Below are 27,580 nucleotides of genomic sequence, written 5' to 3'. Positions count from 1 at the left end.
ACGTTTCACAAATGTAAACAATAATCAGAGTCCTTCCACATATATTTTTTTGTAATTAATGCTTAAACAAACTTTTTTCTGACACCTTCCTATTGACATATTTTGGAGCTATACCAATTTCTAAAATGCCCTCACAACTATCCAACCCTGTTAGTTCTTTCACTTCAGACGTGTGTTTATCAGATCTGCAGTTTGTTACGTAAAGCGTGTCGTCAGTAAACAAGGGAACGCTGGCAGTCGACATTCACCCACTGAGTACCTAGAACAACCTGCGATCACCAGAAAATCAAAATAACAATACACTAGCCATTTAAATCCTGCTGGAGAGGAACAAAAGTTTATTTCTACACAGCGAAATGTTAGAAAACATAATAATATAGCTTAATTATCCTACAATTTACTCCCAAATTTGCTGAGATATCTTTACTAGCACATAACAAAACTACAGCAAACCATATTTGTAAGTTTAACGATGCAGCTGTGGGTGTAAGATTTTAGAATTGATCACAAAGTGAGCTGCAGGCAGGTTAGATAAACCAGAAATACTGCACAGACTTTCTGGCATCTTGGTTGAACTGAGAATTAAAGAGGAAGGCAGGAGTTGTTTGATTTCAGAGTAAGACACGAGACACTTGAGGCAGGCAGAAGTGACAGAGCCTGGAGCAAAGCACATAACTGAACAACACTATAAAGAGGAGCAGACTCCACCCAAGAGGGATTAAACATCCAGGGGCGATTCTAGGAGTGGGGTGGCACAGGGGGACCAATAATCAGTCAGGGGGTCCCAGGGGGAAGGGGGAACATTTTATCAGAATACAGCATAGAAAATATGCTTAGAAATACAGGAAATATTGGATAGGATAGAACAACACAATGTAATTCTGCTAAATAAAACATCACATGTATTATTAGTTTCACTTGTTTTCATTTTAAACAAACTATATATCTGAATACAATAGACTTTTTTTATAGGCTCAGTCTGCCACTTTAAAAAAGAAAAAAACAATTCCAGTGCTTATTCCATGGTATCATAATTTTGGATAATCATCATGGAAACATGAATTGGTCATGTGACAAGGGCTGGGAAGATTAGCAGAATAGGCGGCCAAGTGACAGTACTCTGATTCAATGGAAATCACAATTGTCAGATTGACTGCACTCTAGCTCAATGGATTGGGGGGGTCAATCATATTTCAGGGAGAGCCAGTGCCACCTCCTTCTAGCCCCGCCCCTGTAAACATCACTGAGTTTAGAACGACAGGTGTTTAGTTAGCCATACCTGCTCTTGTAGCATATCATTGGTGTTTACATTTTAAGGAAATCAAGTTGATATTCCAAAGTGTGGGGCAGAAATACAGTGGCATGATAGTTCGGAATGTTATGCTGATGTTAATTCATGGAGATTTTGTGACATTTAATCCAGTTTTGTAGTACGTGGAATATATTGCATTCAGTATTTGGGGGAAAACAACAAGAAGTTAATAGTCAACTAATTTACAAACTGCTCATTTTGTTAATATAAAGAGCATACGTAGGCCTACATATCAGGGATTTCAGTGCATTAAATCTCCAGACTCCGTGTTTGTCATTATTATCAGAGACCACTATGAACTATGTAACTATGAAATGAAATATTTAAACAAACAAACAAATAAATAAATAATGGTTACATAATTTGAAAACCTGTTGGTGCACATTAATAATCAAAACCTTCATTTTTATCACATTGTTAGCTAAAGGAGAGAAAAATAATATTCACAGACACAGAGGAAGAGTGTCACAGCACTAGCATACATTTAGTGGAGTGAGATCGGTCCTCATGTTGGGCGCTCTGCAGGTCAACTCATCATCATCTTCAGTCTTAAATGCGACTGAGCGCATCGTTCTCAGTGCATGTAGTACCTTTTCATTAGCGACAACATTTCCCATACATTTTGTACTACACCGCTGTCAGCTCTATCGCAATAAGAGAAATCCAGTTCAGTCTATAGACATGGCAGGAGAGAACGAGGGCTGGTCTGAAGCAGACGTCTGTCCCTGTGCAGTTGTTGCCCATCCAGTCAACATCGGACGAGGGCTCTCAACAAGCTAGTCATCATTAGTAGCACTGCTGTGGCTGCAGTGATAGTCAAAATGGAGTTCCAACCTACCTCACTCCCCTGAAGGAAGATAGGATAAGAGTGGTGTTAAGAGTCAGTAGAGGCTATCCATCAGCCAAAGATAAACTGTATTGGGCTTTTAAAGGAATAGTTTGATATTTTAGGAATTAAGCTTAATCGCATTCTTACAGAGTGAGATGAGAAGATTGTAACCACTCTCTCTGTCTGTATACATTAAATATGAAGATGAAGCCAGGAGAGGATTAGCTTAGCTTAGCATAACATTTTTTGTTTGTTGAATCTTTACACAATTAGAATTATAAAAACAACAATTTGTTAATTAACGCGCTATTGCTATTTCTTGACGAACAACAGTTTATCTGTCCGCCCAGAACTTAAATGCTGTCTCTGCAGGTTGTGGTGACAACGAAGACTCAGAGAAGTTGCAGCGCTTACAGGCCAACAATTAGCAATTTACAGCTTTAACTCCCCCAAAGACCACAAATAGTTGTTTTTAAATGTTTTATTGTGTACCGATTAAAGTTTAAACCAACAACAAACAATGTGTAAAGTACTGAGCTTCAGATGTGCTAGTTGAAGTATTTTTGAATTTTGTACAGAGGCTAGTTGTTTCCAGTCTTTATGTTAAGCTTAGCTAACCTGTAAATTCATATTTAACACACAGACATGAGTGCGGTATCAATCTTCTCTAACTATTGGCAAGAAAGCATGCTGTAGCTTATTATCCAAAATATTAAACTATTACCTGTAAATGACTTCGGTGCCATTCATGGAAATATTTTGTTCTAATTTGCCAAACTGCCCACCCGTCCCACGTCCATTTACCGTAAATGTTTCATATCTTCATTCACTGAAGGTTTTCCCAGGCCAATTTAGTCTAGACCTTCCCATAACAATTGCCACTCCAAATTAATCTAAAAACCTATTTTCTCACTTACCTCTTGCAGTATCGAGCCATGCAGATGCCATGCCCAGGTTTTGAGATATTTCCGCCTCCACCCAAATAAAAGTTTTCTTCTTGTTTAAGAAAAAGGTCCTGATTATTCTGGATAATCCACAGAATACACTATCTATCTATAGTCCGTAAACAGTTTTCTGTGAATTATCCAGAGTAAACAGGAACAAAATGATGTCCACCTATTGTATCAGGTAAGACAGAATTCTCGCAAACTGATATCTTAGAACCTGAGCAAATAAAACCCAAACTATCTGCATAGTTAGATATGAGATGTGAGAAACTATAGATTTATGTTATTTGGGTGAACTGACTCTTTAATCATCAAGAACCATATGCAGCATTACGCATCAGATAGAGATAAGCTCCTCCCATACCTTGCCCTCTGGGACGCCAGCTCCGACAACCAGCACCAGACCACAGCCAATATTACAATTATTCCTATGAAGGGGATGGAGAGAACAGGGTGCTCAGACGCATGGATGAATCTCTGAGGAGGGAATAAAAACAAACAGGACCATGGAAATGAAGGGAATGAATGAATGGATGGATTGAAGTATCCAAATAATAAAAACACACATATAAATGGACCACCACTACAAATCACTAAATAAAAAAAAGTGTGACATGGTCTATGGCTTTGATATCAAGGGGAAGGGTTGTGATGGAGTGATTTACATTCCCTGTTAAATAAACAATGCATAACTTTAAGGTGACATAAACATCAACTCAATGTGAATATGTGTGAGCAGTCCTGTGAGGCATTTATTGGCTGTGTGTGATGTTATGGTGACAAAGAAAGAAAGACATACAACATGAAGGTTGCGACTAGCATACTGTGGTATTTTTGTCTCTCTATCCTCATTTTATAGTTCATTTGTTTTTACGTTTTGCTAAATTTGTAATTGTACAGGCTGAGAGGTCATGGACATTCAGAGAACAAGGACAGCATCAGAGACAGGCACGGGGAGACAGTTTGACATAACGCAGAGACATCTCATTATGACTGTTGTAGACAAAACACAGATTTTAGTTCTGTTTGTTTCTTATTACATAAAATACAAAGGACCAACATACATACAGTATTTACATTGATTCTTACCAATTTACAAACATAGCTTAGTTTTGTTATTTGTTTTTTAAGATTTTTGGATGCGTATTTTCTTTCCTTAAGGTAGTCATTGGTATCCATTGCTTTTAAAACTGTAGGAAAATCAACTTGCAGAATATTGAGTCTGTGTGGTAATGCAGTCAAAACTGTGTGTCACATTGTGCTGCATTCACAAACTGTATTCTCAAAAGGAAAATGAATTTGGTACTTTGGTTATTGCATTAAGAATGTTCAACTTAAGAGTTTGGGATTTTACCGTGAGCGCTTGAAAACATGAAAAACTATCCATGCTTTCAAACACATATTATGCAACAATACTGTAGTGCAACTTTGAAACAGGAAATGCTGTTTATTGTTTCAGTTACCTATTTCAGGCAATTTTGCAAGTGGAGTTTCACACAGCACCTTATAAAAATCAACAGAAACCAGTGTTAAGGTGGGAAAAGGTCCTTTCATTACTTTTTCTCTGTTTAACAATATCTGACGCCTAAAAAGGATTTCATTATATAATAGGCATTCTTTGCTAGATGCCTGAATGCCTTTATTCAGATATTGTGTTTTTGTCCAACAGTAAAAAGGCATTGCTGTCACAGAAGAGTTGAAACACAGACACAGTGGGGGGGGGGGGGGGGGGGGGAGGTGCCCCAGCCCTAAGCACACAATAAATACTGATATGGGCTGACAGGCCAGGCCAGGCCAGGCCAGGCCAGGCCAGGCCAGGCCAGTCTATATCCAAACATATATTGCTACAGTATGAGATACACAGAAAGGGGGCTCAACAGACAGGATACAGTAGGTGTGATGTTAGCCGTGTTATGTGTTAATTGACAGTGTGGGTGCAAAGAAAAAGCGTTCTTTAATTGTGTAGTAATCACGGCTGGAAGTTCTCAATACTACTTCTAGAACAAGTTCACATTAAATTTAAAATAAAAGAATTGAGAAACAACACAACCTGCTCTAATGATGCTTTAGGATTGCAACACTAACCAAACAACTTAAATGTCCTAAAGATTATCATTAATCACTTATAGTTATATAACATTTAAATCAGTTTCCCTACTTCTGATACCAACGGTAGTATTATTCATGTCTGTCTCTCACCTGAGCCCCCCCTGACAGCTTCTCCAGCTCTGCCTTGCAGTGCTGCAGCTCCTCCTCCAGCTCTGCTCTCTCCCTCTGGCTGCAGTCATACAGTACCTGCAGCTCCTGCAGCTCCATCTTCAGACCATTACACTGGAGGACACAGAGAGCACATTCTTAGTCTTTTCCTTACAATCAACTTGTGTGTGTATTTGATTGAAATCTTCATAACAAAAATCAAAAACAGAATTTGCTAATAACGGTTGACCCAAATCTGTCCATGTTTTATTCATTTTATCATAAACTCCTCATACCTCTCTCTGAACCTGTGAGGCCTTCTCCTCTGCCTGTTTGAGCTGGTCCCTCAGGGAGAAGATCTCCCCGATGCCTCCGTTCCAGCCGGTTGGTGTCATGGGCTTTCCATCAAACGAAATATTCTTCTGGATGGACGCGTCCACGAGGCGACAGTTCTCAGACTGGGCCATGGTCATGTAACTCTCTGTCATGACCTCATCCGAGCCAATTCCCATCTCCTTCCCCTCTGTGCCCTCCTCTGCGTCCTCCTCTTTCAGTGACAGGTAGACACTGGAGCTGGACGAAAGGAGTCATGGTGAAGAATACAACATACTTTCAACTCCAGCTGAAATAGCTCAAAAAGGGGCTGATAATTTCCGTGATCAAAGGCTCAACATGGTTGCTATGCTATTTAATGTGATAACCAGAGAGCCTGTTAACATTTGTGTATGCAGATATTTTATCATGACAGTCTCAACATCTGATGGAGACACTGTTTCATTATTTGTGTTTTTGTTACAGACATGCCGCCATATGTATCCTGCCAGCCTTGTAATGGGACTGCAGCGCAAGATTATTTTCTTTCTAATCAATGATTACTTTTTTATTATCAGTTAATTAGTCTATAAAATGTCAGAAAACAATGAAAAAGGCCCATCACAGTATAATTGCTTATTTTGTCTGACCAACAAACCAAAACACTTTTTTAAATTAAATTCAAAAAGATGCAAAAGAGAGAAAAGTGGTGCTGGAACTAGAGCATGTTTGACATTCTTACTTGATAAATTAAATTTGATTAATCATCATTTTTAAATTATTGTCCCACCACAAAGTCCAATTAGTAGCTGTTCTGGTTATCATGCTTATGCTCTAAAACAGCCTACCGCAAAGTCTCAGAGACTCAAAACCTTTTTCTTAATTTACAACTATTTCTTTGTGACTTATTTCTCAGTGTTGTATATATTGCCTTCTCTGTCTCTTCTAACCCCCATTTTCTTCTTCCTGTAAAGCACTTTAACTGCTGTTTTGATTAGTGCTATTAATAAAGTTAGCTTTAGCTTTCGATGGATCGAGATCTTCCTCAGCAGATGGAGTATACCCAATTCCCCATCTGCCAAGGAAGATCGGGGGATGCGTTCAAAAATGTCATAACAGACTAGTCAAGGTGTGATTTCTTTTTTTGTTTTTGTTTATGTTTGTTTTAGTTTTCTCAAGACAGCAGAGGGTGGGGGGGTGGGAGAGGGTTGTTGTTCTTGTTCAGTTGTATTTGTCTGTTCTTTTCTGTATGTTCCAAAAAATATAAAAATAAAAGTCATAACAGTCATAACAGCTACTAAATTTTTAAGATCAATAATTAACTTTCAACCTCAAAACTGTTGTTGATTAATTTTCTGTCAATCTACCTATCAATTAATAAACTAATGGTTTGGGCACTTAAGTGTAATCCCACATGTTACAGCTTTACTGAAGTGCTTAAACAGGTGTCCAGTTTTTTCTAAATGAGCCATGACAGGAATGGCTGTGAGGAGGGGTAGTATTCCAGAGGGTATCCCCTCCAGCTGATCCAGTAAGCACAGCTGATGAGTGAGCAGTCATTGACCTCTCACCATGTCCTCTGTCTCTGCAGCAGCTGCAGCCTCTCAGAGAGACGTCTGTTGTCCTCTTTCAGGGTCTGACACTCCTCCTTCAGCACACGGCACTCCTCCTTCAGCAGGTCCACGTCACCTGACAGAACAAGGACGGTCAGAGATGAAGATATTACAGTAAGATGAAGCAGTCAGTTGAGCTCATTTTTAATGTCCCTGATTAAGGCTTTAACATCATTGCAACCTAGAATATATTTACAAGAGTAGTTTTAGGAAATATGTGTATGTGCTTTCTTTCCCAGAGTTAGATGAGAAGCTTGATATCACTTCCATGTCAATATGAAGCTACCACCAGCAGCTTGTTAGCTTAGCTTCCCATAAAGACTGGAAACAGCTAGCATGGCTCCGTCTAATCGTAATAAAATCCGCCTACCAGCATCTCTAAAGCTCACTAATTTACTATTATATTTTGTTCATTTAATCTGTATAAAAATGAAGTGTAAAAATGACACTTTGCTGTTTTATGGAGGGTTATGTGCTGGAGTATTTCTTGGCTGGGGCCGGTTGCCAGGTAACTAGCAGAGACTCCAGGAAGTTAATGGTCTTGGCCAACCTAACCCTGCGTCAAACCACATCGTGCCAGCAAGAAAGCATATAAGCATGTTTCCTAAAATGTCAAACTATTCCTTTAAAATGAATGCCACTGTGAGTTAGATTATACTTGCATATGAAGTAAATTGTGGGTGATGTTTTCATGAAACAGCCCAACAGTGAAATAATATGAACTCCCCTCCCTGAGTCCCTACTGAGGCTCAGCTGCAAAACCCAGCGATGGTATCAAGTGTGTCCCTCCCCCTCATGACTTCATGTCCCTGGTATCCTAAATGCACACACACATCTGCACACACACACACAAACATACACACCACTCCCCTCAGCGATCACATTTGTAATTTGTAATGTTTATTAAACTCACAAATGATTTATGAGCTTGACTGCAAGATGTCAACATGATGTGAGCATGGAATAAGAACATCCATAACATTGTGCTTTGTTTTCATAATATCAGTCACAAAGACTGATCATGGGCTATTTGTGCAAGTAGTAAGCTGGATAAATTCCATAATGCACATGGAGATAGTCCTGTCACAGCTGGCTGTTCACACAAGATGTAAAGATGAGGTGTAAAACCAATACTTATTGTATTTTGACTTTGATGTACTGTAAGTTAAACAATGTTGTAAGGGAAGAGGAGGTAAGTGTGCCAACTACCAAAACCACCTCCACCCTCTGTCTTTCATCCTTCCTCTCTGGCATCCATCTACTGTATATCTGTTGTCTTCTGTTTTTTTCTCTTCTATTACTGCAGTGATCTCTCCACCATGCTCCTCATCCCTCACCCTCTTTCCTCTCGGCCTCTCTGCGCTGACTCTTCATGCTGATCTCGGCTCTCAGCGTGGTGATCTCCAGCTCGTACTCCTGGGTCTCCTCGCTGAGGCGCTGCAGCTCGGCCCGCCGGCGACACAGCTCCTCCTGCAGCGAGGCGATGTCGTTCTCCCTCTCTGCTGCCGCCTCCTCTGCCGCCTGTTGCAGCAGGATCACCTCCTCCTGAGCAACACGCAGCTCCTCCTGGGCCTCGGCCAGCTCGCTTTCCTTCTCCTCCTCCAGGCTGTCCATCTCCTCCTGCACAGAACGCAGCTGGGCTGGGGGGAGAGGAGGAGGAGATGTGTAGGTGAGACTGCATCAGTAGGTGTATATGCATGCATCCGTGTGTGTGTGTGTGTGTGTGTGTGTGTGTGTGTGTGTGTGTGTGTGTGTGTGTGTGTGTGTACGTACGTGTGGTGTGCATGTGCTGTATGCGTGGGTACTGTTTGAAAGAGGAGCTGATGTAACTTATGGTAACATACCTTTTTCTCATGGTCAGGTTCAGATTATTAGTTTAGTATTTTCAGGAGAGGAAAATCATCTCCACCTCTCACAAAACAAGAGAGCAATAAAAGGTAATGGCAATAAAACTAGAATTAACTTAATTAAAAAGTTCAGACATAATTCTTGCAGATGCGTCATGAAATAGTTTTGCATTCCTCCAACTGACTGAAAAATAAGTTGCAGCTATAAAAACATTATCCCGTTTCTCCTTTTTCCCCCATTTTTCTTGTTCTTTCTTTGTAAGGTTTGGGTTTCCTTTCTATAATTTTTTCTTTTCTTCATTTATTTTTTCCCTTTGCTGTACTCAGAGCCCTTACCCTGGATTGTTTGGGATGAGTTGGTTCTGAAGTGTGTTTTATTGACCCCTCATGATTAAGCACAAATCTCATTTAGGCTTTTTGAAAAATAATTGTGTTTCTGTGTGAATGATTTCTTAAAAAATGTCACAAAAAAAGACAATGCCCCCAAATCAAAAAGCCAAATGATTGCAAGCAGTCAATCACATCCCAACATACTTAAGTAGCACTTTCTGTCTGAGACTATTCATTAGAGAACTAGCGGGACAATAGAAATCCATACAGTGACATACAAGATGGAGGTCCTATTGATTGATGCTAACAAATTGTTCTCACTGGCAGCTAAGCAGTAAAATTGGCATTGAGCTATTGACAAATAAGAGAAATTTAATATGCAATATCTGATTTGGATTTTTGATTATTCTTCCTGTGGAATAATCATAGTTATTGTCTGGGTTTAGTAAAGAACAGAATTTCTGCGGAGCGTTTTATTATGTTGATACCTTGGAGATTCTGGATCTGGCGTGTGAAGGCTTCAGCCTGATGGGCACTGGCCAGACGCTCATCCTCCAGCAGACCTGGTGGAGAGGTGAAGTGAGGAGAGAAGTGGAGGAGAGGGGGGCGTGGGGAGAGAGATAAGAGGAAAATGTCAGTTCAGCAGGCCAACAGAAAGATGACAACTTGATAAGCTTCAACCTTGAGGCATGACTGAATAACACAAGCAGGTCTTTTTGTTAAATACAATGTTCGAACCATCAAAGATTGGTTAATATATGCATTTTACGTCTTCTCTTCCTTATTCTTAAACTTTTAACTACAGCAGAAGAAAATTAGGCAGATTATTTTGGCTGCTTTTGGTTTGCTGCTATTTTTGTCTTGTTTCTTTTTGGTCCCTATTAGTGTGTCATGTCAAGTCATTTCTCTAGCAAACTTCGGGCGGATTCACTAATGGTTATAATACAACAAAAGCATCTAGTTCAATACAGAGGGTGGTCAGTTAAGCCTGTACATTTTAAATCAATTTATCTAAATTATTATTATTTACCCTTGTATTTACCCTTCCTAGTATATATATATATATATATATATATATATATATATATATATATATATATATATATATATATATATAACTAATGACATTCCCATTAGCCCCAGCTGTACTTTGTGTAGTGCTAATTAGCAAATATGAATTGCTAACATGAACATTGTGAACATTATTAGCATTGTCATTGTGATCATTGTCATTGTGACAGTACGTCCTCCCAGATGTACTGCTAGCATGGCCGTACACTCTTAGTCTTGTTTAAACATTTTAAACTCACTATCAACAATTGTCATGGGGATCCTTTAATCAGCAACATTGTGCTTCAGATGTTTCTTCTGCTGGCATGAAATCTACCCGTTTTCATGATACAAGCTGTGATTGGCAGCTTGTATATATAATCATCTAAAGACCCTTGATATTTACCTGTACCTGACCTTCCACCATTTTCTGACCACTCAGGACCCCCACCACCTTCACAATTCCACCTCCCCAACAGCTGCCAGCAGTCTGAACAGCTGACTGTTCCCAGTGGGAGTTGACCAATAGTGATTTCTCGTTGTGGTCTAGGACACCCAGTCTGGAAGCTTCCCTCAGCATGCACGCAGTTGTCTGAGGAATGCCTCTCCCGCTGCCAAACAAACAACTGAGCTCACCACGCCATGACTTTTAGTATGAGACACAGTCTCATACACACTTATAAATATCCACACACACACACACACACTGAGCTCACTGTAGACCCCCCATACCCAAGGCCTTACTCACTGCTAGTGTCCCTGAACGATAAGCTCATCATTTCTAAGGTATGACGTGATGCTCCATTTAGCACCTTGAGGAAATGACTGCGTCAGTGACTGCATATAAACATTTATGATCCTACATGTTCATCTAGATTGTGATAAACAGGAGAATGTCTTGGGTGGAAAGTTAAGCTGTCCAGGCGGAGGACACAGTTTTCTTCTGTATTTGGGTATAAAGAACTGAGAAAGTGTAAACAATCACTAAGATGCAAAGTCATTGTTTGTTTTATTTCATTACAATAATAGTTAAGATTGAATCCATAATCATGACATACCTACTACATAAATTAAGTTTTATGTAGTTCACTACAAGAGCTTCAGGATTTCCAGGACTTTTCCAAAATTTGAGATGATTTCTTTTGCAGTTTTTGGGAAAGCTTTAGCTTCTTCGGCTCCTTGCCCCAACAGTTTGCATTTCACAAATCTCTCCAGCAGAGCTGGTGAGTAAAATGTTGTCAGGATTAATAGTCATAAAACAAAAAAACATGAGAATAAGACCCAGGTTGACAAATGGCAGCATTTATCTTTAAATGCCAATACCTTTCCCCAGGAAGACAGGATTTAGGGTATGTGAAAGATGTTTGCATCTGGTTTCATAGATCTTGATTTCAGGTCAGATGGATGTGAAATAAGTAGTAAATAATGGATAAAAGATTGTGATAAAGGAAGATTAATGATTCAAAGCATTACAATAAATAATGAATAAATAATCTACACATACAGTCTTAGTGTTGACAGTCATATCCAAGGCTGGAGCTCTCACCTTGCAGCTCATGGAAGCTCTCCTGGTGTTTGTTGGAGGTCTCTCTGGCGTCGTCCAGCTCCAGCAGCAGCTGCAGCACCTGGGCCCTCAGCTCCTCCAGTTCCTGCTCCTCTGTCAGTGGCTCTTGATCCGGCTTCCTCTTCTCCTCCCCTTCACCTTCCTCCTCCTTCAGCTTCTTCTCTTCCCCCTCCTCCTCCTGAGCTCTCTCCTGGTCCATCTCCTCTTTCTCATTGTTCTCCTCCAGAACGCCTCTCTCCTTCGCTGTTATCTCGTTGTCCATGGTGGGGCTGCACTCTGCTTTCAGATCGCACGGGTCATCTGATGAAAAGATGACAGCGATATTAGAAAGGGATGCCTGGCAGGGAGAGAGGGAGACAGGAAGAGAGATTTACAGGTGACAATTACCTCTCTGTCATCAACCTAAATGCCGTCATGCTTTAAACGCAGCACAGATTGTGTTTTCTTTTGAATCAACAGCACCATCTTGTGATTAAATGCGCATTTGAGACTTTTGTACTCCAACCTCTATTACACTCATGTACCTTAATTTAACACACTAATTTAAATATACAAAATTACTGGCAACCCCTCTTATGAGCTCGAGCTGAAATTTTGATAGAAAGGAAACAAGAAATCCATTTACGTGATTCAAAATGCATCAGATCATATGCCTAAACATGTCATACTGTTTAGTGTATCAAAGTGTTGATGCTTAATCCATAACACGTGTTGATGACAACTGATTAAAATGTTAGTGTAAGATTAAAAGGTATGTTTTACTTTCCTCTATTTGCACACTGAATTTACATTTCTGACCAGTAGGTGGAGTGAGTTAGCTGACACAATGCTGAAAGAGAAGGAGCGAGAAGGGGGGGGGGTGTATGCTGAAGCAATCACTATGACTCACCACTCAGCAATGCACCTCCAAGTTCATAATAACACAAGCTACCACTATGATGTGACAAACACACATCCCTCTCTTGTATTACACTGTAATGTGTCATTACATTGTTGTCTGCCGTTTCTTTTGTTTTTTGTGTTGGCTTTCTTTCTCCTTGTAGACAGCCTGGACTGAGCGGTTGCTAATGTGGGCCTGTAAAGCCCAATGAGACATTGTATATGATGTAGGGCTAAACCTGATTAGACATTATAACAGCTGTTGCTTGTTAGAGCTGCGAAGACGAATGCAGAGCAGGTCAGACCAGAAGGGAACGCATCATTTACAGCACAACAACATGACGGTAAATTCCCATTTGACTCGGAGGGAAAGTCTATTCCCATTAGTCAGATGAGATTTGCTGCCAGGCAGGAAAGGCCAGATCTAAATGGAGATTATATTTGCAGTGTTAGTTTTTTCTCAGGTGCAGTTATAGGTTAAAGTATTAACTTGTGCCTCAGTTACTGTCTCATCCCTGGAAATGTAGCTTACATCACACACTGGCCTGTGTGGCCTGCCATCATTTCTCTCTTATTTCTCAATGACATGCCATCCAGGGTCAAGCCCAATCTCAGAAATAAATTGATATGTAGCATCACACATTCATGTGTAAATTGTCTCCGAGTGCCTAAAAATTGCTGTTTGTACTCAGAAAGCAGCTTGAGGATGGGAGAGGGGAATGGAGTTTGCTGAGAGACAGGAATAGAGCCATGTGAAGAGAAAAAGGTGCAGCAGGGGACACAGTAAAGCATTAACTAAAGTTCTATCTAATTAGGAGTGATGCTACTGGTGGGATCTTGGCTCAGGGGATGCTTCCATCTATTGTGGTAATTTCTTTGCCTTGTTGTTCCTCTCACTAGAAGTAACTCCAACACAACCAAGCACTTACAACATATATTCTTTATCATATCTGTATGACATTAGCAGAAGGCTACAGCCTTCCTGTCTCATAATAATGTTAATTTAAACAATGCAGCCCCTGAGAGGCATGTGAGAGGTTTTATGAGCACTGGGTTATTTTGTCATTAAACTTTGATGCTGGTGTAATGAGTTAGTCATAAAGAAGAGAGCTGGAGCCATGTGGCAGGGAGAGTCTAGAGCTGCTTGTATTGCCAGCGGCAGCTAAAGGCCATCAAGAGACAAAAAGCTCCCCACTGAATATCATTCACATCCGAATGCGTCAGGATGTGGAGCTCAGGGTGTGATAGCTAGGAAAGCTTGGCTCAAGCGATTTGTGCTGTGTTTTAGGTTTTGTAGCCTTCAGACTGTCCTCCAATGGGCTCAAACTACAGCTGATCAGAAGCAAACTGTGATACAGATCCCAGGGAAAACATGGCAAGAATTAGGAAGTAATGTACAAACTTTGTATACACTTTTTGTACTGCTGCTGGGCATTGAGAAATTGTTTAGGACATCTGTTAATATGATGGGCAAGAAAGCCCTTCTCAACTGTCTTTAACTTCCTTTGACGGCATTCCTTTCAAACAAATTAGCCTTAACCTTGTGGTACCCCTCAACATATTATTCTGTGCCCATCAACTCTATGAAACCTCCTTACAGAGCCGTCCCTACTATCCGTCCAGTGTTCCCATACCATCTGCCTTCTTAGCTATTCCCAACAGCTTGTTCATTATTTCAGTTCTTAAGAAAACGTTATCACTTCACCTTGTGCGTGAATGTCAAACACATCGTGCAGCAGAATCAGCTGCAGTGATACCTGTGATCACTCCACTTCATTCGTTGGCACAGCGCTGGGCTTTAGTCATGCAGGGATTGCATTAGACAAGGACGCTGCTTGCATACTAGAGCAGGGACGGGCAGGAGAGTCATCTCAGGAGCAGTGTTACAGCTCCAGGGGGAGGATGGCTTTATCTAGCCACAGCACATTCCTTCCTAATCACATTGCAGCAAAACACATTGAGTATGTCACTGCAAACATGGTTCCACTTTAGAAATGAGACAACAAGCAAGGCTGAGTGTTCTTTGTCAGAATTTGTAAGAGCTGAGATTAAATTTAAACATTACTCTAATGTAGCAACACAAGCCCTTTGTTTTGCTTCTGATTTGGTGTTCAGTGATGGAGTGAGGAGCGTAATAATGCACTTTACAACAGATCACAACAGAGCTGTTATTACCTGGCAACACCGGCAAGCCTTTCTCCATCAAATACTCAGTGTGAGTCTGCAGTTAGACTCATAGTTACAGTATGTATATTAAATAAGTTTTAATATATGTATAAGTTAAATCTTACAGTGTTATAGAGTAGGTAGCAATATACTGAACAAGATATGTCGTTTTACCTTAACGCGTTTTTTACTATCTTGATGTTCGTTTTTCATTCTGCTTTATGTAATCAGGTGCCACAGTATATGCTTTAAATGTGGTACAAATCAAGAAAACCTCTCTATGTAGCAAATGGGTCTACTCCATTCCCTATCAAATGAAGAAGGGTATTCAATTTGTGTTGTGTGTGTGTGTGTGTGTGTGTGTGTGTGTGTGTGTGTGTGTGTGTGTGTGTGTGTGTGTGTGTGTGTGTGTGTATTTGGATGTTCTGTATGAATGTATGCATGATTATGCACTTGTAATTGTACCTGTATGTAAATACACTCTGGGGACAAGCAGGCTTCATTGTGTAGATCTCCTTTAGGCCCAATTCTGATGAGCCTATATATAACTATATGTTTAAGCTGTACACATGATGTTTATATAAGACATACAGTATGTGTGTATATTTGAAGTTGAAAAAAGACAGAGAGGCTGTGAGAGAGCAAAAGGGTAAGGAGAAGACAATAAGAGAGATGCAAGGAAGGAGGAGTTATGGTAAAGCCATGCACTAGTTCATCTCCATGGTGACCTCTGCACACCAGGGCTTCACCATATGGAAAATCATTGTGGTAATAAAGCTTGTTTTGTCCACTCTTTTGCTTAGCATGGAAATATTTCCATCTACTTTTTGCTTTTCCCCACAGAGTGATCTTCTCAGGTGTCCCTTCATAATAACTTTATTTGTATAGCACTTTTCAAAATCAAGTTACAAAGTACAGTAAAAACAATAATTAAAAACAAGATCCATAATTAAAATATAAATGAAATAAAATGAAGATTCAACAAGAAATAATACAGCAATATTAGCAATAAATAATAGTTATATAAAAAACAGTTATGAAAAGGCCACACGATAAAAGGAAGTCTTTAGAAGAGATTTGAAAGAAGCCAAGGAGCTTGCCTGCCTGAGATCTCCAGGCATGGAGTTCCACAACTGAGGGGCCCGAACAGCAAAGGCCTGGTCACCTTCAGTGACAAGACAAGATTTTGGAACCCTTAGTAGAGCCCTGCCGGGATCTCAGGCATCGGTTTGGCTTGTAGAGAGTTAGCAAATCACAGATAGGAGCCAGGCAGTTCAGGGCTTTAAAAGCAAGTAGTCACATCAATTCTAAAACTCACTGGTAACCAGTGAAGGGCAGCAAGGATTGGTGTGATATGGTCACTCCTCTTAGTGCAAGTTAAAAGCCTGGCGGCAGCATTTTGAATATGCTGCAGTCTCTGGATGTTCCCTTACTAATGACAGAGCATTGCAATAATCAAGTTGCCCACAGAGTGAAGTCACCATCAGATGAGATTTTCTGACTTCAAGCTGCGTGAGACTCAACAGCTTGAGATGAGGAGCGAGCTACAGGGGTCATGAAGTTAATGTCTCTTTCTCTCTCTGTACTTGGAGCCTGAAAACTCCAGGGAGATAGAGGAACAACAGTAGCAGGAAACAACAAGAAAAGACAGGAATCACAAGCACCAAAGAGTTGGGCTGACTTAATTAGCCGCTCTGTTATTTAAATGGAAAATTCATGTTTGCACTTTCAAAGGGAAATAAGAGAAAGTGGGTCAACGGAATAGAGATGCATTGTTAGAATGAGATAAAATTTGGCCTCATTGTGAACAAAAGCTGTGTCAGTGTGTACCTACTGTAGGGGATTGATTCAGGTAATATGCTTTTTATGGGAATATGTGTGGTTGTGTGGTGGTGCAGTGTGTGGGTGTACATGTGCCTGTTGTGTAGCTATTCCATTAGGGGTTATGAATAGTGACAGTATAAAGCATGAAAACAAGTGATTCGGTAACAATCCATTTGATCACAAATCAGTACCTCCCACCTGAAAGCAATCTCTTAGGAAGGTTTTACATCACTTAATCACAGAGGAAAGAGGGCTACCACAGCTCACCATGTAGCTGCCAAATCCAAAAAGGATAATGACCCAGAGGGAGAGAAAGGGCCGCTAATGATAGGTTGAAAGTGCCGAGCATTTCTGCGAGGGAGAAGTAAAGTTTTTTTTAAATCCATAGAATAAGATGCGGGAAGGAGCTGCATGAGTTCATGGACCAAAAGTTTTCCGTTATGCAACCAAGAGAGATTTAACAAACAGGGACCTGCAGAGTGCCTTGAAAACCTGTTAAGTCTGATGAGGGTTAATGGGGATAGGGTGGTGCAGGGAGAAGAAGCTGGGATGCCTGAGGGTAGGAAAACAGGCAAGATTTGTTTTTATTTGACTAGCCATATTAAACACTGATGTGAGAATCTCACATTGTTGTTTTTCTCAGAGGTCCCTGCACCTCCAAGATCTACAAAGTTTATCTAAGGCAGCAACTTTGCTGTTATAGTTCCAGAGAGTACACTGGAGAGGAGTGCAGGGAAAAGCAGGAGAGGACAGGAGAGAAATGCTGTGTGGGCTGAGGCACTGGCAGGTGCAAAGGTTTGTGTGTGTGTGTGTGTGTGTGTGTGTGTGTGTGTGTGTGTGTGTGTGTGTGTGTGTGTGTGTGTGTTTCGAGCGTGTGTGGGCGCAGAAGAGAGCCGAGCATTGCAATTGAAAGAGGGGGAAGCGATATTGAGTGGGAAAACAGAGAGAAGGATGGAGAGATATGGTTGGCGACTCGTGCAAGTGGGAGGAACAATATGGAAGATACACAGACAACTCGCAAATGTCAAAGATCAGTGGGAGTGTGTGTTTGTGTTAGAGCATCTGTATTTCCTGTTGGTAGATGTGTCAAGGGATTTTAGAAGCATTTCATTTAGTGCAGTGCAGAATTAATTTCCAGCAGGAATGAAAAAGCATCGAAAATAAAGCCTAGAATTCAACTACAGTTTAGAACAAAGTCACCTTTTTCTAAGAACCCAGACTGAAATCTAGCTAGTAGTGACCTCGGCCAGGACAAAATTAATGCACTTTAATCCATTTATTATTTTATGTAATACAAAAAGACACTAGCCTTTGCTCAATCCACTTTTCATTTGCTGTATGTCTATCCTTATTATGAATTTCCAGCTTTAAAAGCAGTCCTCAGACTGTGATGAAAGGCAAGAGGTCTCTAGAGTTAAGATAACAGGAACAATCTTGTGAGGGACATTATGGTCAATACGCAGGCCCCAGCATAATAGATGCATTAAAGGAAATGACTCACTGAACACTTAGAACAAAGTGATTTAATAAGTCTACAGCTGACTGAAGAGCAGGCATTAAGAGATAATCCGCCAAATGCTTGTTATCGAAAGTGCAATTTCAGGACAGTACTACACAGGAAAAGGAAGCCAGATTCTGGCAACCTGGCCAATGGTCAAATGGCTGCTGACCTGTGCTTCTCTCTGAGCCCCTCCACACCAATAAACATCCTCCTAGCAGTGTCCCACACAGAGCTGCTCTGTCTACACGCCCATTCAAAACATGAAGAAAACACACTCTCTACGTCCTTGTTGGAGTAACATTCCACACATTCTTCCCTGAACACAATTATATGCAGTACTGATTCTGTGACGATACATTGTGCCAAATGTCATACAGCAGCAGCCAGTGGTATGAAGTTACTAAACAAGCCTAACAGCAGCTGTTCATCATACATGCGAAGCGAGTCCACCACAAGAACTCATTTTGGAGCTGAAAACAATCTGAGCGTAAAGTATAAAAAATAAGCTGAACTATAAAAACATCCAACAATGCATGACTCCACATTGAATCAATTCTCAACCAGACTCAGACAGTCTAACATGCAGCTGGAGTTAAGACTAGCTACATCATTTCTTGCCTCTGGTTGCCAGCCATCTATTATTACTGTACCTGGCAGTGTGTCGCCTCCATCAAATGTCCACAGAAGCCATAGCTGACAGTAATGCCCACTCGTCAGTCAGTCTGTCAGCTCGACCACAGCTCCTAATAAAGACAGGCTCCCACAAAAATCTCCCCTCCATCTACCACCTGACCACCTCTCTCCAGCTCCTCCGCCTCCTCAGTTCACCACCCCATCCCTCACTTCAGGAGTAAACACTCTTTCTCAGCACAGACAAACATCGACCTTTCTGCCTTTTCTTGCCGATCATATCTGATCTGTAGTGCAGGGCTAAAAATAGCCACAGCCAACAGCACAGAATGACGGGTAAACAAACACACACACTGACAAAACAGCTGCACAGACCTGTAGAGTCCAAAGCCTCCTCGATGAGTGGAGGTAAACGCAGTCCATCCATAGCCCCCTGTAGCTGCAGCAAAGAGGGAGAGACAGAGAAAGAGAGTGGGCGAGAGAGGGTCAGAGGCTCCACACGCCCACCTCAGCTCAGCTGCAGGGACGGAGAGAGAGAGAGAGAGAAACACGGAAAGTACTGAGCACAGCGTTGAGTACTCGCACACACACACACACATGTGCAGGCTTCAATGCACATATACACACACACAATCCAGCACACACAAACTATACCTCGGGAGAATTTGGGAGGATCCGGGGAGCTGAAGGCTGAGCTTTGGAGCGTGGGAGAGATGCCGAGAGGGAAGAGGGGAGGAGCAGAGTGGAGGGAAAGATGCTGTTTTCCAGACGCGAAGCTCCGTCTCCCTGCGCAGATCTCTCTCTCTCTCTCTCACACACACACACACACACACACACACACTCTCTCTCTCTCTCTCTCTCTCTCTCTCTCTCTCTCTCTCTCTCTCTTCCACTGCCTGGTTTACCCTCTGTTAACTATTTTTGCACTCTTCTTTCAACTTCTTCCCTCTTTTCAGTGCCTCTTCCCCCCCCAAATTCTCCACATTCATATGGAAATCTTGGACTTTGCCTTTGATATCATAGTAGACTATTTCAAGTGTGAAATAATTTGAGAGCTCAATCCACCAGTGTGAAAGAGTTGGCAAAATAGTAGATCTCCAGTGAATGGCAAATCATTTGGCTGCCAAATGCTAAATTTATATAAATATATATATAAATTATCATGCAGATTCCAACTGGCTTGTCTAGCTCCTAATAAACAATGTCGAAGATTTGAATATATGACAACAAACCAACAGGTTTCCCAAAGGAGCTCAGAGGATCACAGCACCAAAACATATACAAACTATTTCTTTGCATCTTGCAGCGTTTACCATTTATCTGTGCTTTACTGCACATGCTGCATGCACACACTTCCTCAAACACTCGTGTACATTCGGCCTTGGCCCCTAAGCCAAATTAATTGACCTATAATGAGGTCCAGACAGGCTGTTCCAGTGGAGGCTGACAACTAGCACTGCAGATAACTGATCATTTCCCCTCCATTGTTCATTTCCTCCCCTTGCTGACTCTCTTTCTATCTCTGTTTACTGCTAATGAAAAGTGGCTCTTATACTATAAACAGCATCTGAAACACAAGCACTCACCTCCATTTTTAACACTACCCTTCACCCACATATCTTTCGGTCTCTGTCTGTCTCTCACCTCTCTGTGTCTCTCTTCAGCTGCTATCACATCTTGCAACTTCTGTTCAGTACATAAGGAGCCAAAATATGAGGTGTGCTGTGAAACAGTCTGAAAATATGTCAGCTTAGAGAGAGAGAGAGAGAGAGAGAGAGAGAGAGAGAGAGACGGAAAGGAGGGCCAGGCTTAACTGTTGGCTGGCCCAGTAGGAGGATATACCTATCACAGCACTGTCAGAGAGCAGGAAGTGCACACAGATGTACACACAAACAATGTAGTCACACACATTCTCATATGGAACCTGCAGACATCTGAAAGAGGAAATGTTTGAAAAAAAGAAAACAGAAGTTAGTAACGGAAATAGAAAGAAGCAGAAAGTCTGAGTCTCTACATTTGGTTGTTTGTACCAGTGATAAACAGTGATGTCTCAGGGACAGACAACAAGTAACAAGGGATAAAAGGTACCAGACTGAATAAGATTGATGTCCGCTTATAAGCATTTCCTTCGCTTCTATGTGGCTCTGTACAGCTTTCCTCAGGCAGCTATAATCCCCAGACAAGGAGGCTGAAGTCGTCCCACAGTCTCCTTAACACACACAATACCAGCCACACACACACACACACACACACACACACACACACACACACACACACACACACACACACACACACACACACACACACAGGAAAGGAGAGCTGTGGAGAGAGTTGGCTGACAAGGTGCTGATAATGAGCTGTCTGGCTTCAATCCACCCATATGTCACTCAAGTGTGGCAGGAGCCTGGTTGCAGACAGCCACAGAAGGAATGCAGATACCAGATTAAACCATGGTCAAAGACTAAAATAATTCTCACTGTTTGTTTCAAACTGCTTGCTATTTGCGAAAGTACACTGTTATCCCGAATTAGTTGACTTTAATAGAAATTTGCGTGGAAACCCGTTGCCTAAAACCGTCTACGTTTTTACACAAGGTGAAACTTAACAGGTCAAGTTGTATTAACACAAAGCGGTAAGTCGATGTAGTACACAAATCAAGTTTACATTAGTAGTCATTAGATTAATGATTATTAGATTAAAAATCATTAGTAAACAAATTAATTTTTTTGGAGTCATGTTGTCTTAAATCATTTTAGTTTAGTAACTTTAGTGTGTAACTTTTTTATATTAATGAATGTCTGTTACGTTCAAGCCAAATTAGTTGATACAAAGCTAATTAAGAAAATCAACTCCACAAAACTCTCTCTGGATTTCTCAGTAGGCTACGTTCAGAAACTGGTGTCGTCCAGCTACTTTCGCGTGCAGAAAATCGACTGAAGATAATTACCTCTTCTGAAGAGTCCATCATGTTTTTGTTTTTTTTAATCCTACGTCTTCGTTGGCTACTAGCAACTGTGTGGAGGAGGGGATGGGTGGGGTCGGGGGGGTGCCCGATCACGGAAGGCTTGTATCATGTGAATGCCTTGAAAGTTTTGTTGTCATTACTTAGAATTCCAGAAACTACGCACCATAGCTTTAAACATGCAAAGAAACATCAAATATAAAACATTAGGCTACTTATAAATATTAATGAAATAATTTGTTCATATAAATATTGTTTTTACCTTATAACAGCATGATCTTTAGAACAGGGTATTTAATACATTTGTTCCATTGAAAAGAGAAGTAATCACACACATGTAACATTATAAATTTCCAACATACAGCATGGGAAATAGACTATCACCTTTCACTGCCCAGCTGCTATCAGTCCCCACTCGTGTCTCGGTCATGGCGCAACAATCAATGTAGATAAACATGAACAGTAAATCAATCATACAAAACTAAAACCCAGATAACATAAACGCACACCCAAAACATTATTAAAACACAATTTAACTAGGACAGAAACCGTTCAGAACACATATTTTTTTCCCATGAGCCTTTGCATCGCTTGAGCGCCGAACAGTTCAAATGACCCCGCCCCTCCCATACAGAAACTTAACATCCTTAGTTATCTCTGCTTAATATGATATGTGCACTGCATACTTAAAGTGATGGTTCGGAGTAATTTCACTCTAGGGTCCTTTGTACCATGACCTCGAGCCAAACACCCCCCTAGAAGCTTTTTTCTTGTCTCTTAACATTACCCCACTAATAATGCCCGAAATGATACCAAACGTCTACAGTAGTACAAATAGGTTATGCACTCATAAAACGATGGATTGTAAAGTTTGTAGGTACACCAGAAGTTTATGTAAATAACACTTGTCTGCTGGCTTCTGCTCTCTGCTGTTGTTGTTGCTGCTGTAAGACGAGTGCTTAGGGACGTCTACAAATTACAACACCGAAAAGAGATGCAACAAAAATATTTATTAATTGAACTTATTTTTTAAAGTAAGTGTTGTAGAATAACTAGCAGGAGACAAGTTATAATTGAGGTAAGTTTGGAGACATTACCTTGTTTAATCATTAAATTAATAAATATTTTTGTTGCATCTCTTTTCGGTGTTGTAATTTGTAGACGGCCCTAAGCACTCTTACTGCCCGGTAGTAACAGCAGCAGCAGAGACCAGAAGCCAGCAGGCAAGTGTTATTTACTTCTGGTGTACCTACAAACTTTACAATCCATCATTTTATGAGTGCATAACCTATTTGTACTACTGTAGACGTTTGGTATCATTTTGGGCATTATTAGTGGGGTAATGTTAAGAGACACTTCGGATCCATTAGCCCCTGCGCTAAGCTATTCAGCTGATAACGCTAATCTACGCTAACTCTCCCAATGTTCGACCCAGGTGAAAAAAGCTTCTGGGGGGGTGTTTGGCTCGAGGTCATGGTACAAAGGACCCTAGGGTGAAATTACTCCGAACCATCACTTTAAGCTGATTATTACAAACAACTAATGTGATTTAGTAATGAATATGATTTTTAACAAAACATGAAAGAATATTTAGTGACCATTTAGTGAAGTTTAATTACAACAAATTGACAATTGTTGAATGCTGTTGGAAGCTACACTTTGTGACAATCCCCACCATGCTATAGTTTCCTTTTGTAGTATTTCAGCACAGACAAACATGTCTGATTGCCCTGTAGTAAGGGTGTGTTAGAGATGAGTTGTTTGTTCTATAACAGAGAGCTGTCCCACAGAGTGTGAAGTCATACTCAGGGAATCTCTCCACTCATACTGTGGTCTTTGTTCAACAAGCCATACGCAAAGCACCCACAGCTACGTACAGTATTGACCTCAGGAATGTGAGCCTGTAATAATCATGTAACACAAATGGACACACAGAGACGCAAACACACAAATGGCCAACATTTTCTATTGGCTATGCTGTGGTTTTGCATTCAACATCCTCTATTCATTTAATCTTGAGTGGAATTAATGGTTTCATCAGAGTGTTTGAAAAAGAGTTGCACAAAAATGCGCATCATGAATAAGATTATGTGTGGACTATTAGAGTGATTGCCGTAATCATTTGTACAGACATTTGTAGTCCCTAGAGGATGAATCGCACTGATATTTTGACCACCAAGTTGACATTTTAGTTTTTTACTGAAATGTCTCTACAACTGTTGAATGGAATGCCGTGAAATTAGGGGCAGATATTGATGGTGCCCAAAATGAAGAACTTTGGCCACCCCTTAACTTTTCATCTAGCACCATCATCAGCTCACATTTTAAATGTGTCCAATACTTTGGTTTATGAGCAAAGACCCGCAAAACTAATGACATTCCCATAAGCCTCTTTGTGTTTAGTGCCAAATAGCAAATGTTAGCATGCTGACATTAGGATTTAGCTAAAAGCATTGTTATACCTAAGTACACCATCACAGAGCAGCTAGCATGTCTATAAAAAAAAAGAAAAACAACTAAGACAAAAAGCAGACAATCAACAATCACCACAGCTGAATTACCAACTGGATAGAGCTGGCAACTGCCCCAGGGCCTCAAATGCCATGTCATTTATTTGTATTTACATGGTGCATAGTCCTAAATGAAATTAATAACTTAAATTAAATAACTAGCAACAGATAGTACTTGTTGTTTACTGGGTCTCGAGGGAAATATAACGTTGTCTGCAGTGTGCTTTTAACAGGACTTTGGAGGTTATGAATTACATGCACAGAGAGCAGGAGCAACAGAGGGTCAAAAGGGATCCAAAAGCTCATTTTTGTAAAGGGCGCCATAGTGGGTTAATCAAGAATAGAATACAGGTTTAAAGAAAAGAGACCTAAACGCAGAAACATACAGACCAATAGCAGACATCACATATGGCATGCAGACTTTGAATAGAATAGAATTCAAAGAGAGAAATGAAAACATTGTTCCTCCAATAATCAAATGTTCAACACAGCAAAAGTACCATATGTTGTTAAATCTCTCAAATCAGTTCTAATGATTATAATGTTCAAATGCATGTCTAGTGGCCGTGGTCAAATATCACAAGGCCGACTAACATAATTTGCTTTTGGATGCACCCGTGGGATCAGCAGGCCATATAATTACTCTCTAGCGACAGTGTATCATTGTCACTGTCAGCTGGATGTGTAATGGATGCTCAAAGCTATAAAAGACAGTGATTCACCCCACAATCCTCTTTACTCCATTGGGCTGCCAGCATTTAACTCCAAGCATCACTGTGGCGCTCTATCGTTGCCTAGCAACTAAAGGAAATTGGAGGTGCCTTTGAATTAGGGCATTTTAAGAGGTGATTTATATGAAGACCTTAATGATAAATGTAATAAATCTGGAATTTTTCACCAGCTGTTTCCATGTATTCGTCAGTTGAGGTTTTAATTCTGGTCACAGACGCTGCAGCGTCACAGCTGCAGATCTTGTGCCTGCTGAAGTATGAGACTGTGGGTTTTTGCTAGATGCAGGGTACATTTTTATGTTATAGTGCAAAAGCAGAGAAAAAGAACATGGCTTGTTTTCATGACACCATAGCCAGGAAATGGGAAGGGCCCAGTGCCGCAGAGGGGTCTAAATCAGTGCGGAGGTTGCCAGAGAGGTCAGAACTTTCCCAGAATATGAGCTCATGCACTCAGAGTGACTGAAACACACAAACAACAAACATGTAACATGCAACTAAAATTCACAAAATTTTAACCAGCCATGCTTAAAGCTAATTTTATCTACACACTCCCCACTGTCTTCTTTGTCTTCCGAGGAGTGAAACAAAATGTGTCCCTCTCACTCCCCCTCAGTAGAAGAGAGTAGGAGTGAAGCTGCGGCTGTCCTTTTGGTGGCCTCCTCCATGCAGGTCCCATCCCCTACGGTCACCATGCCAACCTGTGTGAGGAAGAGGCTTAGCTGCGAAGCCCAAAGAGACTTGATGAGGTCCTGGGATAATTAGCAGCTCATTATGGAGCCCAGTGAATAGGCCGCAAGAGAAAGCGCAGTGAAAAACACACAGGACCGGAGCACACATCAAAGGGAAGCGCTCCCTTTTCAGATCACATAATACAGAGGAGAGAGAGATTGGGAAAGAAAATATTGCTCTCCATTCCCACCTACAAATATAGCTCATAATCCCCGTTTTTAAGCCTGTGTGTGTGTGTGTGTGTGTGTGTGTGTGTGTGTGTGTGTGTGTGTGTGTGTGTGTGTGTGTGTGTGTGTGTGTGTGTGTGGGTGGGTGGGTGGGTGGCTGTGTCCATGTGTGTGTTAGTCAGGATCTCTGCATCACACCAGTATTTCTTTCCCCCTGAGGCCCTTAGTTGCTCCACAAATGCATGAAACACAGCCCGTCCACCCACACACACACACACACACACACACACACACACACACTGTGTGAGTGCCACATATCCCCAGTTAAGCTATCTGTCTATCTTCCCCATTCCTGTTCCTGTATGTCACCATGTGTCTATTCCTCTTTTAAGGCATGCAGGCACTAGTCACGCAGACTAAACCGTGCACACAGCTGTGCCAGGTGACCCATATTGCAGTGCCACTGAGTTTAACCGCATACAGGCTTAATTCTCTCTGGATATGTGTGTTTGTGTGTGTCCCTATTGCTCCCTGTCAGTGATATGCAGCAGTACTGTTGATGCTGTTGTATTGTTGAATATATGTGACATGTTATCTGTTGTTTGACGGTGATATTTCACATGGTGTGTCATGATTGATATTGTTGGAGTTGTGCTGTTGCATGTTGTACCAGCTTGGCTGAGGGATCATTGAAGTGACTGAAATTGAATGAATCCATCTCTCTCTAACCATCCGCATCCTGGGCACCAAAATCTACCCTGATGGGAACCACACCAGTCACAGTTACAGTCTACAGAAAGCATTCCTGTTCACAGCATGGAGTACAATATGACCTAGATTTAATGTTCATGGAAATATACAGAAATATGCTGCAATGGAGCCCTGCACTTTAGAACATTGTAGAGATCTGTAGTAAAACTGTAGTTTCAATGTTAATTTGTTCCAACAACAGAGGGCGCTACTCTTTCACACTGCTTGTGATATTATCCCACAGAAAAGTGTGTCTATATGGAGTATATATGTTGTCTCACATCTCCTGCATCTTACTGTAATGTTTGTGTGAAGGGGTTTTGACAGAATGTAGAATATAAAACATGCATAAAATCTGGTTGGTACCATGAGGGCTGTTTAAGATGCTGCAGCCTTCCAATATGTGTTTCTGGTCTCCGTTGTGTCAACAGTGCAGCACCTACACCCTCTAGTGGTGGTGAAGGAGAGATTATTTAGTAGTAAGAGAACAACAAATATTTGTGGCATTCATATGTAATAGAGTGTAACTCATTAGAAACTGTATGCATATTAAGCTTTGTGTAAGGGTTTATTATTATGGTGCAAATGTCCGAAAGGAAAATTAAGAAATCTGTAGTTTTATAAATGAAGAATGTAATTAACTTCTTCTGTGAATGTAGACCTTTTCAGGACGTTTCAGTGAATTAACAACCTTTCATCTGTTTCTTTTTTTACACCAATGGCACTTGGTG

General features: G+C 40.9%; 1 protein-coding gene across 1 annotated transcript; it reads right to left on the bottom strand.

Moving 5' to 3' along the window:
* Positions 1-214: 214 nt before the first annotated feature.
* Positions 215-20,736, bottom strand: ccdc136b (coiled-coil domain containing 136b). Its single transcript, XM_028584531.1, has 10 exons — positions 20,645-20,736; positions 19,376-19,439; positions 11,983-12,300; positions 9,875-9,949; positions 8,547-8,849; positions 7,168-7,285; positions 5,581-5,857; positions 5,288-5,419; positions 3,453-3,565; positions 215-2,159 (listed from the first exon to the last, which is right to left on the bottom strand). The coding sequence occupies exons 2-10, from the start codon at positions 19,425-19,427 to the stop codon at positions 2,147-2,149; spliced, it is 1,401 nt and encodes a 466-aa protein (XP_028440332.1). The 5' UTR covers positions 19,428-19,439; positions 20,645-20,736; the 3' UTR covers positions 215-2,146.
* Positions 20,737-27,580: the final 6,844 nt, after the last annotated feature.

This window comes from Perca flavescens, chromosome 8, assembly GCF_004354835.1.
Source record: "Perca flavescens isolate YP-PL-M2 chromosome 8, PFLA_1.0, whole genome shotgun sequence".
Lineage (NCBI taxonomy): Eukaryota > Metazoa > Chordata > Actinopteri > Perciformes > Percidae > Perca > Perca flavescens.
Note: the sequence above shows the minus strand (reverse complement) of the source record. Positions and strands in the feature narration are given on the sequence as shown.